Source organism: Lithobates pipiens, unplaced genomic scaffold (genome assembly GCF_037356315.1).
Source record: "Lithobates pipiens isolate NorthernLeopardFrog02 unplaced genomic scaffold, aLitPip1_a1.2 Scaffold_87, whole genome shotgun sequence".
NCBI classification, from domain to species: Eukaryota; Metazoa; Chordata; class Amphibia; order Anura; family Ranidae; genus Lithobates; species Lithobates pipiens.
Window position 1 is genome coordinate 365,004 of NW_027507911.1, and position 17,497 is coordinate 382,500.

At 44.9% G+C, this 17,497-nt stretch overlaps 1 protein-coding gene across 1 annotated transcript in view; it reads left to right on the forward strand.

Annotated features, from left to right (window-relative positions):
• Positions 1–17,497, forward strand: part of LOC143973621 (cytosolic phospholipase A2 gamma-like) — a 67,519-nt gene that overhangs the window by 27,440 nt on the left and 22,582 nt on the right. The window contains exons 8-11 of the mRNA XM_077474475.1: positions 287–427; positions 7,145–7,195; positions 10,558–10,593; positions 15,616–15,651. Of these exons, the coding sequence (XP_077330601.1) occupies positions 287–427; positions 7,145–7,195; positions 10,558–10,593; positions 15,616–15,651 (264 nt within the window). The remainder of the gene's footprint in view (positions 1–286; positions 428–7,144; positions 7,196–10,557; positions 10,594–15,615; positions 15,652–17,497) is intronic.

Sequence of the window (17,497 nt, forward strand, 5' to 3'; positions counted from 1 at the left end):
CTCTTTCAAATTTTCTCACCACTGCAGTCAAAAACGAACCTTGATTTGACTCCACCAATCCTTTAAAAAAATGAGATGAATGTTTTGATAACTACAATTTTCAATCAAAACTCTTCGGGCAGCTCTACAGTTGGTCCTATTTTGTTGTTGTTTGTTTTTTTTCTTGTCCTTGATGATGCTTGGAAGGACATTGCTTGCAATGAAGAGGGAATAGAGGTGACTCTTCGGTGTGTAGAGGTGACATCTCTGGATGGACAATAACTGGAGGAAAATCTTCTCATTTCAGAAGCTTGGTTTGAGTTCACTCCACACAAGTCCGGATTTCCTGCTTACGAACGCTATATAAAGACGGAACATCTGGGATGTAGATTTGAAGGAGGACGCTTATTGGAAGAGCAGCCTGAACATGACTTGATGTATCTTCAAGGTGAGCCAAATCAGAAATGGTCATTAACTAACGTGGCAAAAATTATTACTTGTGCAATTTATCATAGCACCAAATCAGAATAGTTGCATTGTTACAGGAATCATTTTCTATATATGTAGAGCTACCCCCCGCAAGAGTAAACTATGGTAGGTGGAGTGAAAAGTATTGGGGACATGGTCTGGTGGGGGTCCAGGCTGAGACCGCCCTTTACTATCATACAGCAGGTGTTGGCTTGATGTGCGACACCGAGTTACTTTCTACTGCTTCCCCTACAAGAGCTGCTGGTAGATTTGGGTCCCCTGCTCTTACCAGCCCTGTGTGAGGCCTCAACCTCACTGACACCCCCAGTATACCTTTCTGTAAATATCCACAGGCTTACAAGAGTTCCATAGACTCAAAACTCTATAAAAGAATAACAGACTGGAGATGGTCACAATGGAAAAATATGGTTTGTTTCAGACGGGTGGATCCAGAGTCTGGTCTCGAGGGCAACTGACAGAAAATAAGGTTCTCGTGGGCAATTTGTCGGGGCAATGCCTGGTGTTGACGCTTCAATCATCCCGGCACCATGGTTGTTATGGTGTCAGGATGAGTGAAGCGCATTATTTCTATTACATTGTAATATAGAATTAAATAGTTCAACTCACCTTAATCCAGAATCAGTGGGACCCCTGAGCGTGTCACCTGCCACCAGATGCGGATTGTCAAGCTGCAGCATACTGCCAGGTTTGCTCCAGCGATGAAGAGGGAAGGGGATGATGAGGGCACTGACTCCACGTGGGTGCCTGGTCGGAGGGAGGAGGAGGAGGAGGCACATGTCCAACAAGGCAGGATGCCCTCCGGGGGCCAGCTTAGGGGCAGCACACCGACTGAATCACACAGCAGAGCTCCACCTGTGCAGGGCGCTGCCTCTGCGCTTTATTCTAAAAGTTCTTTGGTGTGGGCCTTTTTTGAGACGAGTGCATCAGATCGCACTGCTGCTATTTGCAACATATGTCTCAAGCGTATCTCGCGTGGCCAAAACATCAGCCGCTTGGGCACCACATGCTTGACCAGACATATGTTGACCTGCCATGCAGCTCGTTGGCAAGCGTACCTCAAAGACCCACACCAAAGAACAATGTGGACCTCTCCTTGCTCCTCATTAGCTGGGATCTCCAACCCCACTAGAACTTCAGTTCTCTCTGAAACCTGCACTGAGAGGAATGAAGGTGTAGAATTAGGTGTGTCACAGCCAAGTGCTTCCGGGCACTCTACTAGCAGTACACCCACGTCCGATTGTAGCAGGCAAATGTCCCTGCCCCAGCTGCTGGACCGCCAAAAGAAGTTCACTCCCAGCCATTCAGATGCCCAGCACTTAAATGCTAGCTTGGCTAGATTACTAGCACTTCAACTGCTGCCTTTTCAGTTGGTAGACTCGACCCCCTTCTGTGAGTTTGTACAATGTGCAGTTCCTCAGTGGCAGGTCTCCAAACGCCACTTTTTCTCATGGAAGGCAATTCCGGCTCTCTACCGACATGTGGAAGGCAATGTCCTTGCCTCGCTGGACGGGGTGGTCAGCGGAAAGGTGCATATTACCGCTGACTCATGGTCCAGCAGGCATGGACACCTGTCTTTCACGGCCCATTGGGTCACTCTTCTGGCAGCTGGGAAGGATGCAGGACAAGGTGCAGTAGTGTTGGAGGTTGTTCCATCACCACGCCTCCAAAATGCTACTATTGGTTGTGACACACCTCTCTCCTCCACCCCCTCTTCTTCCTCCGTGGCCTCTTCCAGTTCTCTGTCCTCAGAACCAGTGGTGCTCCGTAGGCATTTCAGGGGCTATGCAAGTACGCAGGCAAAACGATGCCATGCCGTGCTTGCGCTGGTTTGTTTGGGGGACAGGAGCCACACTGGGGCAGATGTTTTGTCAGCTCTGCAGGGGCAGGCCGAGAGGTGGTTGATGCCACGCCAGCTTAAGCCAGGAATGGTGGTTTGCGACAATGGCACAGGGCACTGACCCATGTGCCCTGTGTAGCTCACGTCCTTAACCTGGTGGTGCAGCAGTTCTTGGGCAGGTACCCCGGCTTACAGGATGTCCTGAAGCAGGCTAGGAAAGTCTGTGTGCATTTCCGCCGATCATTTAATGCCTGTGCTCGGCTGGCTGAGCTCCAAAAGGAGTCAACCTTCCCAAGAACCGCCTTATATGTGACATGCCCACCAGGTGGAACTCAATGTTGGCCATGCTGCAGTGGCTGCACACGCAGCAGAGGGCCATCAATGAGTACCTGTGCGACTACGGCACCAGGACAGGGTCAGGGGAGCTCGGTTTTTTCTCACCACGCCAGTGGGGCATGATCAGGGATGCATGCACTGTCCTGTCACCGTTTGAGGAGGCCACAAGGATGGTGAGCAGTGACAGTGCATGCATCAGTGACACTGTACCTCTTGTCCACCTCTTGGAGCATACGCTGCGTGGAATAATGGACAGGGCACTTGAGGCAGAACAGAGGCAGGAAGAGGAGGACTTCCTTGCCTCTCAAGGCCCCCTTTATCCAGACAGTGTTCCTGCTGTGCCACCCATCACACAGGAAGAGGATGAGGAGGAGGAGGATGATTGTGTCAGCATGGAGGTGGAGGCTGGCACTCAGCATCAGCAGCAGTCTTGTAGGGATGATTTACAGTCCCAAGAAACCTGTGGACTTGTATGTGGCTGGCAGGAGGTAGCTGCGGATCATGTTGTCCTTAGTGACCCAGAGGACTCCGGACTAAATGCCTCAGCTAACCTACACTGCATGGCCTCCCTGATCCTGCAAAGCCTGCAGAAGGATCCTCGTATTCTTCGGATCAAGGACAGGGACCATTACTGGCTGGCCACTCTCCTTGATCCACGGTACAAGGGTAAGGTTGCCGACCTTATCTTGCCATCACAGAGGGAGCAGAGGATGAGACATCTCCAGGAGGCCTTGCAGAAAGGTCTGTGCAACGCGTTCCCAGAGACTGGGAGGTTACAAACTCCTGGTCCTGGACAACGTGTTGCTGAGGCATTGGTCAGAAGGAGCGGTGGAGAAGGTGGCCGTCTGACCAATGCGTTCAGACAATTTTTTAGTCCGCAGCCCCAAGGTATTATCAGTTCCAGCAACCATCGCCAGCGTCTGATTTACATGGTGCAGGAATACCTAGGGTCAAGGTCAGACATGGACACCTTCCCCACCGAAAATCCTCTGGCTTACTGGGTCTTGAGGATGGATCACTGGCCAGAGCTTGCACAGTATGCAATTGAGCTACTGGCCTGTTCTGCATCCAGCGTTTTTTCGGAACGCACCTTCAGTGCTGCTGGTGGCTTTGTTACTGATCACAGGGTGCGCCTGTCCACTGACTCAGTTGATCGACTGACCTTCATAAAGATGAATCAGTCTTGGATCACCCACAGCTACCAAGCACCTGAAGCTGATGTAACCAAATCTTTTTTTTTAAATATCATTCCCTTCAAGACTGCCTATGCTGATGCTGAGTGACTGTCCTGTTATGTTGATTGTCTATCCTCTTCCTCCTCCGCTGATATGTTGGAAGAAAATTTTTGGTTGTGGGTGATGCCACCAGCCCAATTTTTCAGCCCCTGTTTAACAGGGGCGTGTAATTATAATTTTTCATGCAAAGCTTTGCAGCAGGGCTCATTCCTGCACTACAACTAGAGTATATGGGAGAGGTTGCAGTGTTGTGGGATCAGCAAGCAGTGCCTAAGGCCCAATTTTTAGCCCCTGTTTAACAGGGGCATGTAATTACAATTATTGATATAATATTTCACTGTAGGGCCCGTTCCTGTGCCCACCGAGAGTAACTGTGAGGCACCAGCACCACAACCACCAAAGGCCCTATTTTTCTACCACTGTTCAACAATGGCATGTAATTACAATTCTTGATATAATTGTTCATAGCAGGGCTCTCCAGCACCTACCAAGAGTCACTTTGAGGGTTTACAGTGTTGTGGCAACACCAACACCTTAGGCGCACATTTCTGCAGAGCATATAGGGCAGGGCCCTACTTTCAAACATCCTACTTGCAAACAGAAGGAGACAATAGGAAGTGAGATGAAAAAAGACGGACGGCCAAAAAAATTATACAGGGGTGATGCCCCTTCCCTATGTTTTCCAAAAAGCTTAAAAATAGATTTTTTTTTTGACTGGAGCTACACTTTAAAAATGTACCAGTTCAAAATTACAAACAGATTCTACTTAACACAACAAACCTATACCGTCTCTGTCTTGTTTGCACCACCTGTATACTCCTGTTCTGAGTATATAGGTATGGGGTTCCCCTTAATATCCGAACAAGACCCAAAGGGGCTGGTAATGGGCAGGGGGTCTACCTATGCCAGTTTTCTCAATGATTTTCATCCATATTGCCGGAACCAGATATTACATTAAAACCGCAAGCAGTTTTAAATGACTTTTTTTCCGTTAAATGTCATTTTGTTTAGGGACTGTTCTAAACGCGGGAAATGCGTGCCACTTCACAGGCATACTATAGACACCCCCAGGCACGATATTTAAAGGAATATTTCACTTTTTACTTTTCACTTTAATCGTCATTAAAATCAGTGCTCCCCAAAAAAACGGCCGTTTTTAAAAACATTTTAGGCATTGACCCATTTCCCCTGGGGCAGGAGCCAGGTCCCCAAACCCTTTTTAGGACAATATCTTGCATATTCGCCATTAAAATTAGCACTTTTCTATTTCAAACGTTCGAGTCCCATAGACTTCAATGGGGTTCTAAAGTTCACACGAATTTTAGGCTCCGTTCGAAAGTTCGAAAGATATGAACCGGACAGGGGGGTGTTCGGCTCATCCCTACTTGAGACAGACAAGGGGGCTAATTTTAGGCCTGAGAGATTATACTGTAAAGATGAACACAGATCTGCCCTCAGGATAAAGTAATCTGAGTATAGTCTTTGAGGTGATCTTCTGCCGGCTACATTGGGGCCTTTTTGAGATGTTGTCATGCAGAAAAATAAGGGTATGTCTATATGTTGGGTGTTAAGGTTTTACCTGAAGAGGTAATTAGTAAGGAAGGGGAGTCTTTAGATGCAGCTTGGTTCTTTAAGCTAAGGCAGAGCCACTTGCAGCAATAAGGTGTTATGGTGTGCACAGTGCAGAGCTCTGAGAAAAACGATAGGTAACTTGGCAGCGTTGGGCCTAGTCTAGCAACAGAATAAGCATTTAACACAATAGTGAGTACAGGGTTTATACCTGCAACTTATTGCAAATGAAAACTGACAGTGTCAACAACGATTCAGCTTAACTGAGTCTGTGACCTGCTCCCCACTCCCTCTCTCTGGAATTCTCCTTTGTCAGTTGGTTGGATGAACCAATGGAGGGTCCCATGTCTCACAGGTGATCATCAGTGATGGCAGGCGAGATGGCAAGTACCTTGGTGGTTTCCTCCTGCATTTCCCCATCAGGCCATGGTGGTGGTGGCCCATATCACAGATGGACATTGAAGAGTAGGCACCAGAGCAGTCAATGGTACAGCAGGCTCAGCTTGGTCCAGCCACCCGAGGATACGGCAGCCTCCAATGAAACTCAGCACAGCAGAGCATGGCACCGCACAGCACTTCTATCCTCCACTCTCTGATGTGCTCCCCAGCTGACCTCCCTCCTTCCTGGGATTTCATTTTTAAGACCCCTCCTACTCCCGGTTATCCCTGGGTATCATAGTTGGTTTCCCAGTGATGGCCATGGCTCAGGTTCTTTTTCAGACTACCTTTCCCAGAGAGCCAAAGCCTAAACTCAGTCACAAGCTAAATAAATAACACTTGCTACTGCCATCTTGTGGAAGGAAAATAGGTCTGCAGCCCATAACATTACATGTGTAACATCTGTTTTTATTGATTTTGAGATAGAGATACTGTACATAATAATGAGCTTAAGTGTAACCAGCCCCCCCGCCCCATGTGAATGAGTACGGGGGAAATTGGAAACCTACTCATTCTCAAAGCAAAAAAAAGATGTCACCCATAAATAAATATACCCAAGTGTTTGATAAGTCCTTTATTGAATAATAAAAAATGTCCATTGTTGTAAATCCATCGTTAATCATAATGCCCACTGCTCACCTATTCATCAAAGTGAAAAAAAAAACACTGATTTACCTGGTGCAACAAGACCGATCCTGAATGACTGCTTCCCAAACTGTCTTTATCTATATAATTGAAGTAGTGGGGATAATAGTGGCATCATTGTGATCATATTTGGGAAGTGGTGTCATTGCTATCCTTTTGGTGGTGTCATTGCTATCCCCCCCGCCCCTTTGCCTATATGTTTGTTGATTTCTGGCTATGAAAGCAATGTGACAGTGACAGTGATGGTTGCTAAGGACCCAATTGGTGCCAGCACCCGCAAACTTGCTTGGCAGCCATATAATGCTCAGCTTTGGATGAGCATGGGGGGGAGGGGGGTGAAGGGAAATATTTGGGACCTTTGACCAATCTTACAAACAGCCAAGGTTCAAACTGAACCTAGGTAGGCTCCATCCTACAACATAAGAGGACGCAATCCTGATTTTCCTTATGGATAATAACCCTGATATAAGTGTCCTTGACAGTTGGAGAGAAAACCCATAGTTAAAGAATATGAATGTGTATATGGCTATGTGACTAATAAATACTATACATTCAATTCATAACTCCGATCCTCATTGTATTCAGCACTAATTCTGTCTTTTTTTTTTCTCTGCAGGATTGTGGGGAAGTGCACTCGGTGCTGATTGGATTTGGTTATTCTTTCATGGTAGGTGTTCAACATTTACTGATTAAACCTCCCGTACAAGAAGGGATTCCCGGCTTGACAATCCATACAGCCAACTCCTCTCTAACTAATTGATGCAGCAATTAATAATAATAATAATAATAGACGACTAAAATCTCTATGACAGCTTTATTTGGTGTGACTGCCCCTTGCCTTCAAAACGGCATCAACTCCTCAAGGTAGACTTGCACACAATTTATGAAGGAACTCAGTAGGCAGGTTGTTCCAAACATATTGGAGAACTGAGCACAGATCTGTGGATGTCGGCTCCCTCAAATCCTTTTGTCTCTTCATGTCATCCCAGACATACTCCATGATACTGAGGGCTCTGTGGGAGCCAAGCCATCACTTTTAAGATTCCTTATTTACACTGAAGATCGTTCTTAATGACATTGGCTGGATGCTTTGGGTGGTTGTCCACTACAGAATAGAGTTGGGGCCTCTCTGATAGTACGGCATGATGGATAAGTATCTGCCTTATTTGACCAGCATTGAGGAAACCATTGTTCAGGCAATATTGAGGAGTGTAGACGCAGTGGTCGGCCAAGGAAACTGTATGAAGCAGATGAAAGGCACATCACGCTTTCTTCCCTTCCACATTGGATGATGCCCAGCACTGCCACCGGCACAGAACCGGAGGAGACCAGTGGGACCCAGGTACCTACACCTACTGCCTGGAGTAGTCTGGCCAGAAGTGGTCTTCATGGAAGAATTGTGGCAAAAAAGCCTCCTATGTGGAAACAAGGCTAAGTGATTCAACTATGTAAGATAACCTAGGAACCGAGGGGGGCAGAAAAATGGAAGCAGGCACTTTGGACTAATGTATAAAATGTGAAATATTTGTCTGCAGCAGGAGGCAGTTTTTTGGGGGAAGGGCTGGAGAGCGATACAACATTGAGTGTCTGCAGACAACTGAAGCATGGTGAAGGTTCCTTGCAGGTTTGGGGCAAGATTTGGTCAGGATCACTGGTGTTCTGCCATACCGTTAGGGAGGAGATTGGATGGAAATTTATTCTGCAGCAGGACAACCACCACAAACATACAGCCAATGTCATTAAGAACTATCTTCAGTGTAAATAAGTACAAGGAGTGCTGGAAGTCATGGTTTGGCCCCCACAGAGTCCTTATCTCACCATCATGGAGTCTGTTTGGGATGACATGAAGAGACAGAAGGATCGGAGGCATCCAACACCCACAGAGATCTGTGCTTCGTTCTCCAAGATAGACATAGAACAACCTACCTGCTGAGGTAATTCAAAATCTGTGTGCAAGTCTAGTCAAGGATTTCTCTTCTCTTCATTTACTTTCCATTTGGTTAATTGATGAAAATAATCTATTAACACTTTTATTTCTGAAAGCATTCTTCATTTATAGCATTTCTTCACACCTGCCTAATGACTCAATTGACATTCATATTTTTAATAAAATGCCAGTTATTTTCAGTCTCTGAGTCCACTTACATTTGAAAATGACAGTCACATGGGTGAAATAAAGAACCATATCTTGGCAGGTGCAATTCATCCTCCTTGCTGTAGGTGACACTAATTACTGTGCTGCTGTGCTTGAGGAGAGAAACATTGTTCCTCTGTAGGCTGAGGCTCCATAGGAGTTATCAGGGGAGCAGTGGTGTGTTTGGACACGGTAACGCTGGATGTGCTCAGCGGCCATCTTTAGTGTTGGCAATGTTAATAGGTAGCAGTTCCTTATTACATTTGGCATGCATTAGTGCATGGGGCTAGTGTAGGAAGAGGAACCATGCTTGTCAGGGGCAGTGAGTTGGCCTCAGGGAAAGGTTCCTGCTTGAGGAGGGAAAGATTATGGACAACGCTGCAAGCTTCACTGTTCACCACCGTAAAGACTAAATTTCTAAGCTCTGGCAAGTCTTCTCAACAGCTGTTTGTGTCTTCACATCACTAGTCGGCCACCCCTCTTACAGATGCAGCGCCCGGTAATGTAGGCCAGACGTTTGAGACATATGCAGTACTGAGAGATACTGTAAGCCTCCAACGTTACTGTAAATGTACTTGTATCGCCAAAGAGACTGAGTTCTGGTTCAAGAGTATTTGGAATGGTTTGCTGCAGTTACTATCACCATTGTGCCAGTGCTAGTGATCTCAAATTACAGTTGCCTCATTGACTGTTCAGTTACCTCCCAAAAATACAAGAATTGTTTAACCTTTTCCTCCAATTTGGCCAATTTCCAGCCCCACCCACACATATCCTCAGAGTGTTTAAAGAAAATATGTGCCAAGATACCTATGTTGGGTGTGATTGCTGCCCTCAACTTCTAGAAGTACTAATTTCTTAGTTGTCACTCTAAAGCTTCGTACACACGATCAGACTGTTGGCCAACCGAGCATCTGATTTTTGTCCGAAGGCGTGTGCCTGGAACTTGTCTTGCATACTAACGGTACACAATTGTCAGCCAACAAACACAAACGTAGTGAAGTACTACAAGGAATTTCAGCTCTTGAGCACCACCCTTTGGGCCCCTTCTGCTAATTTTGTCTTTGGTGAGCATTGATTCCGAGCATGCGTGTTTGTACTTTCCACTTTTGTGTGACGGACTTGTGTACTGACGATACGAAAATCAGACAACAAGCTGCTGTCCGCCAAAAATTTACTAGCCTGCCATCCAACATTTGTTGGCTGAAAGTTGGACAACAATTGTTAGAAGGAACGTACTAACGGCCACATTTTAGAACAACAGTCTGTCAACAGACAATCTCCTCCCAACAATTGTACCGCGTCTACGAGGCTTAATGGATTCAACATTTTTCTCAGTCCCTAATATAGTTATGTAGATAAGGACCTATGTGTTGTCATGCGTTGATGCGTGTAACAGCGCCTTACATTGAGTTGAACAGTCAATGCACTATAAATGGGCTGAAACTCACAGCAATGCATGCAGAAATGGGGCAGGCTTCATTTTATGGCATGGCAAAGCACAGGGCACCGTGCTGCATTGCAGTGTATATGCCTTTGGGAGGTGCACTGGGCAGCTATTCACAATAAATTGCACCAGGTTGCCTGCCATCTTGGTCCTCCTCAGCCAGCTTCTACTTCTGGGTTCAGGCAGCCCAGCCCCCAATGACATGTGAGCTCCGCCCCTTGGCACATGCTCTGCACATGGACTCCCGTAGACTCCTTGGATATGTGAGATACCGGGGTCAGGTCATGTCATTATGGACTAGACAAGAATGGTGACAGGGAATGGAAAAAAATAATCAGAAAGAGCCCTCCCCCCCCCCAATATAAACTGCCCATTGTGAGTATTGTGTTTTTTTTATTGTATTTAATATTATTTAATTAAAGATAATATAACAGAATGTATTGTTTTACAGACATGTACAGAGATTTCATCCAGTGGCTGAAGGGAGGTAAGAAGTCAACTTTAGACCTCTTGGCAACTCCAGATTACCAGTAAAATTAAAATGTTGGGTACTTCCTGTTGGGAAAAGATGTCCAAACCTGCCTGGCCCTATGTGAAAAAGTAACTGCCCCTCTAAACCTAATAACTGCTTGTACCACCCTTGGTGGCAACAACTGCAAACAAGCATTTACAATAACTGGCAATGAGTCTTTCACATTGCTGTCAAATCTTTTTTGCAATTTTGCAGAATTGTTTTAATTCATCCATATTGGAGAGTTTTGTAGCATGAATGGTTTGTTGAAGTCAATCACATTGTAAACGGCTGGTGGGTGCACCAAGATGGCCGCCGTTCCGGAGCTAGGCCAAAGCCACGGCCTTTCCTAAGGCCGAGGCCACGGAGCACTCCGCAGTCCGCGGCGGGTGCGCCCCTAGTGGCAAAAGATGTAATTGCGGTAACGCCATACAAGTAATGGGAACCCCGTTACCATGAGGGGAAGAGTAATCAGTTAGATTACTCATTACTTTCTAAAGTAACTGCGTTAAGTAACGCCGTTTACTTTAACTCCGTTAATTACATCACTGGATGCGGGCACAGGGTTAGAGGCTTCTTCCATTCCAAGACTTTTCAATGTCACTGGACTCCAGATCTCAATCCAGGACTTACCAATCCTGCAGAAAACAGTGAAACCAGTGTCCTTCACTACAAATAGACACCCTGAAGCCCTGTCACAATAGATAGATAGAGCCCTAAATTAGACAGTAATCTGCCTTAACGGGCAATAATTAACCACTTAATGACCAGTGACGTACCCGTACAATGTTGGGATTTCAATGGTTATACCGGGATGATGCCGTTTTTTTAGAGCCAGCGGTCAGCTCTCTTGTAATAGCAATCGGAAGCGGCCAACTATCTGCTCAATTGCTATTACAATTGCTGTCCCACCAGGTGACCCGAGCGACCAGCTGGTGCATCTGCCGGCTGGCCAGACGACCACCTTCCATGCCATTCTTGGGCTCTCCCATCCCACCGGATGACCCAAGTGTCCAGCTGGTGTTTTTGCTGGTTGGCCAGACAGCCAAGCAAAGCCAGGATTGCCTTTGATCGACTGTTCATGATAGTAACCTGGAAGCAATGACATCACTTCCAGTTTACTTGGATGTTAATAGCACCATTTTTTACAAATCAAAATAACACAATATATAACAGAATGATAATATATATATATAATAGATAATATAACAGAATGTATTATTTTACAGACACGTACAAGGATTTCATCCAGTGGCTGAAGGGAGGTAAGAAGTCAACTTTAGACCTCTTGGCAACTCCAGATTACCAGTAAAATTAAAATGTTGGGTACTTCCTGTAGGGAAAAGAGATGTCCAAACCTGCCTGACCCTATGTGAAAAAGTAACTGCCCCCCTAAACCTAATAACTGCTTGTACCACCCTTGGTGGCAACAACTGCAAACAAGCATTTGCAATAACTGGCAATGAGTCTTTCACATTGATGTCAATTTTTTTTTTTTTTGCAATTTTGCAGAATTGTTTTAATTCATCCATATTGGAGAGTTTTGTAACATGAACGGTTTGTTGAAGGTCATGCCACAGCTTCTCAATTGGATTTAAGTCCAGACTTTGACCAGGCCACTCCAAAACCTTAATTTTGTTTTTGTTTCTGGAGTCATTCGGAGGTGGGCTTGCTGGTGTGTTTCAGGTCATTGTCCTGCTGCATGACCCAAGTGTAGTTTGAGGTCATGAACTGATGGCCGGACATTCTCCTGCAGGATTTTCTGGTAAATTGCAGAATTCATGGCTCCATTAATTATTGCAAGTCGTCCAGCCCCAGACCATCACACTACCACCTCCATGTGTGACTGTTGAGATGATGTTATTTTTATAAAATGCTGTGACAGTTTTACACCGGATGTAACGGGACTCACACTTTCCAAAAAGTTCAACTTTTGTCTCACCAGTCCACAGAATATTTGCCCAAAAGTATTGGGGATAATCAAGATGTTTTTTTGGCAAATGTGAGACGAGCCTTTGTGTTCTTTTTGGTAAACAGTGGCTTTGGCCTTGGAACTCTCCCATGGACACCCCTTGTGCCCAGTCTCTTTGTTATTAGAGAATCATGAACACTGATCTTACCTGAGACAAGTGAGGCCTGCAGGTCTTTAGATGTTGTTCTGGGTTACTTTATGACCTCCTGGATGAGTCGTCATTGTGCTCTTGGAGGTATTTTGGGAAGATTCACCACTGTTCCAAGTTTTCTCCATTTGTGGATAATGACTCTCGCCGTGGTTCCCTGGAGTCCCAAAGCCTTCACAATTATTGATTTTTTTGAGATTGCAGCATGTGTTTCATTTTTAGATCTTTTAGTGTGCTTCACTTTGTCAGACAACTTCTATTTAAGTGATATCTTGATTCAACAGGTCTAGCAGTAGTCAGACCTGAGTGTGGCAAGTGAAATTTAACGCAGCTTTTCAAAAAATGTGGTTAAGCACAGTTCATTCATAATTTAGCGAGGGGGGCAATTACTTTTTCACATAGGGCTAGACAGGTTTGGACAGTTTTTAATTTTACCCTTAATAAATGAAATAATCATTTAAAAACTGCATTTTGCTATTTACTCGGGTTATCTTTGTGTACTATTAAAATTTGTTTGATCTGAATCATTTAAGTGCTACGAGTATGCAAAAAAAAAAAACAGGGAGCAAATACTTTTTCACAGCTATGTATGTATGTGCATTTTGTTTTTCTCCTCTGATTAGGATGCGATGTATCTTTTTATCCATTATCCTGGAGAAACAAAGTAGATTGGGAGATTTTGTTTTGGCAATTACAGTGCTTTGAAAAAGTATTCATACCCTTTGACATTTTCCACATTTTGTCATGTTAAAACCAAAAATGTAAATGTATTTTTCGGGGGGTTGTGGATAGACCAACACTTTATTGTGAAGTGGAAGGAAAATGATAAATGGTTTGTAAATTGGGGGGGGGGGGGGGGGCATTTAACTTCAGTTAGTGTCCAACAAGTGCTTCTTGGGTATACAAAAGTTCATTATTAATAATGTGTATGTGAGTAAAAATCATTGTCGGCCCATATCTACATTACATACATCACAGTGTTGGCCAATCACATGCTATTTTTGAACTCATAATGGCCACACCAGACCAAGGAGTTTCAATTATAGGGTCTGGGAGAATAAATAAACTGTCGGATGGTTTAACTCTTTGACATCTACTAAACAAGAAGTGTCTGAGTTGTCTTGTACTTGTGATTGGGAGGTGGGAGGACCAGATCTCAATCTTGTGAGCACTGTTATAGCCTGTGATTGGCCATCACAGCGATCACTCAAGAAAACCCACCCATGAACATGCTTTCTCCCTTAAATGGAGAAAAAGATACATTGTATACATTCCAAGAGGAGAAGAATGGAAATAATCATCATCATCATTGTGACAAACCTGGTGTCAGACCACGGCCCTTTTCACAATTGGTGGAGGATGCGGGCACAGGGTCAGAGGCTTCATCCTTCCAAGACTTTTCAAAGTCTCTGGACTCCAGAACCCAATCCAGGAGCCATAAGGCCTAGAGTCTGAAAGGTGTTTTTTTTTTTTTTTGGGGCTATGTATTTAGCAGCATTGTAATAATGAATCATTTTTAGATGATTGTGGCACTCACCTTTTCCCTTTCTTTGCCAGTGATGGAGGTTGTGGAGACCTTTTCACGCTGAGTGCCCTGCCAAGAAGCGGACGTTTGTTGCCTGGGAGGTGTAAGCTTGGATACACCTGTTCCCAATCCATTACCAATCCTGGAGAAAACAGGAGTATCCTTCACTATGCATAAGCACACCAAGGATCTCCAGAGTGGGTCCTAAGCTTTACTCGACAATCGCATCATTACATCAGATTGCAACATTTTGAAGTCATCAAGGACCCCTTTCATCAGGCATGTGACACATGTGACGTCACATACCTGATGAAAGGGGTGCTGTGTGGCTCTGAAACATTGCACTCTGCTGTAAAAGTGTGATTGTTGATAAAAGCTTAGGACCCAGTCTGGAGAACCTTGGTGTGGTTGGGACATTCTTTTGCTCTTATTTATAGTGGAGGGTGATTCTGTTTTCACCAGGATACCTGGATCGGGAATAGATGTATCCAAGCTTTCACCTCCCAGGTAACAAACGTCCGCTTCTTGGTGACATTCTTTTGCTCTGACTTGACACGGTTCCAGATGGTGGACACTTCGGCACCCACTTATACTCACAGCCATTTATACAGGAACGTGTGTGTTGGGAATAGTGCATTGGAATTCCACTATAAATGGAAACCCTGAAGCCCCTAAACCTGCATCTGTGAGAACCCTGTGCAATATATACCCTTTCTGACCCCATGACACAGTGCAGCCCTGTCACAATTAATAGAACAATAGATGAATCACTAAACAAAACAGTAATCTTCCTTAACTGGCAATAATTCATATTTGATTATGATGTTTAAAAATGTTACTGTGAAATATGAACTGCACTTCAATGAGTGAGCACAGGAATCAGGGTAGAGAAGCACTACAGCAAGGAGTTTCATTACAGGAAGTGTCAGGTCTCACACTACAGACAGAAGTCATGCATAAACCTGTGCAGTGCATGCCTCATGTTTCTGCACCAACTGAAAATGTTGACACAGGATTACGAAATAAGGGGGTCACTGGCATTCTGGTAAGACTCTGGTGTGGATTTGGGTGTCAAATTGGCTATCCCGGGATTTCTTTCCAATCTAACGCAGAGTCTTTAGTTGGGACTTTTTTCTACTCACTTCACATTGTTTTGAGGTGTATATTGTAGTACATTTCACGGTGTACTCTCTGGACTTTTTATGGAATGTATCTATATGTTTATTATTTTATATTGTTATTAATGCATTGTAACTCATTAATTATGTTTAGACTCATAACTAGAGTTTATGCACTGCACTTTTTCAATGGTATTATTCTGTACATGTTATCTGTGTGTTTCACTTCATGCAGATAAGTCAAAGAAGTTTAGCCTGGAAAAGGAACAAGGTAGGTAACACTGTGGATGAATTGATATGGTGTCAGATCATGTTCCTTTTGTTAATTGGTGGAGGATGCGGGCACAGGGTTAGAGGCTTCTTCCCTTCCAAGACTTTTCAATGTCACTGGACTGCAGAACCCAATCCAGGAATTACCAATCCTGCAGAAAACAGTGAAACCAGTGTCCTTCACTACAAATAGACACCCTGAAGCCCTGTCGCAATAGATAGATATGTAGCAGTGTGTTACCACTAGTTACTAACATCCACCATATCACCCTGCTTCCTGACCTTCATATATCACTTCTGAGACAATGAACAGTCATTTGCTTTGTTTGTTTGTGTTTATTGGGGGGATATAACTTGGTTGAAGAAAGGGGTATATGGGATGCCCATAAATCAAATTACTTTCCCATCATATTTGTAAATTAGAACTTCAATTGAGTCTCGCAGAACTGAGGCACATATTTAACATTTACAGTCTTTTCCTTGCATCACCATGCAGATTATTGCTCCTCCTCTGCGTAATTCCTGCAGACTATTGCTCCCAGGAATCCTTCCTTCCTGCACAAACTTATTCTGTAGCACATTATGTTTCTTGTCACATCCTCTTCTATATGCAAAAGAACCCACTCTGATTGGTTGCTGCTACTAGGCCAGAAGCCTGCAGTACCTCTATCCAGAGGCCTAGTAGTTTAATAGCATGTGCTGAACGGTGGACTACTGTTCCCAGCTAGTCCAACGTGCAAATCCTGTGCCTTCGGGCCGCATCGATTTGATACTATTCCCCACAGTCTCTCTTCTGCTCCAGGACTCCTCATCAATGACCGTGTAAAAATGAGGACTTCATCCATGACTTTGTGAGGATGAAGTTCCCCCACAGACTCCCTGGCATGTCTCCACATCCAGCACTCTACTGTGGTATACTCACCAACCTTTCTCTGCCCCGAGTCCATGATGGAGAACTTAACCGGACCGGACATTCCGACAACTTCTCCTGCACCTCTGCTCCAGGATCTCCTCATCAATGACCATGTAATGATGAGGACTTCACCCATGACCGTGTAAGGGTGAAGCTCCCTCACAGCTCTCCCGAGCCTCCTCCCGCAATCGGTGCACCCCCCCCCCAGATGGGGGTGCTCTGCTGCTGCCGTCTAGTACTCCATTCTCCACTTCTCTCAGCCGAAAACTCCTCCCAGTGGCCTGTTACCTCAGCTTATATGGGAGGCCTTCCCCTTGCCAATTCCAGTTGGGGATTGGTCAGGGCTCCTCACATGAGCTGCCTGCCACTCCAGTTCTAGGCCCTGCCCCTCTTCCAGAACATTCTCCCTGGAAGCAGGGGAGGCGCCTCAGAACCAAAGTACATGTGTTCACACTCACTGCTACACTAACCACTCCCTGCCCCCAGATCAAAAACAAACAGGCCTAGCTTGCAGCATAGGCCTGCTTAAATTTACCTGTACTGACAGAACATACAAAAAATCCTCATTCTAGCACCTACCTATGGTAGAGGATGCTACATTCACCCCCCACCATTTTACCCCATATCAATTGGTTGGATGGGGGAGAGGGTGAAAACTTGGACAGGGCTTTTATCACAGCTACATTAGATATACAACTTTTAGTTATATTTGACATAATGTACCATTTTATCCATCATGTTGATTAAACCTCATGATGGACAACAAGAGACAGAACTACAACCATATTTCATGAAGCTTTTAGCATTACAGGCATTATTTCAGCTACACCATCTACTAAACATTACAGGTTACTAGGGTTGTCCTGATACCGATACTAGTATTGGTACCGATACCGAGCATTTGCCCGAGCACTTGTATATGGGCAAATGCTCA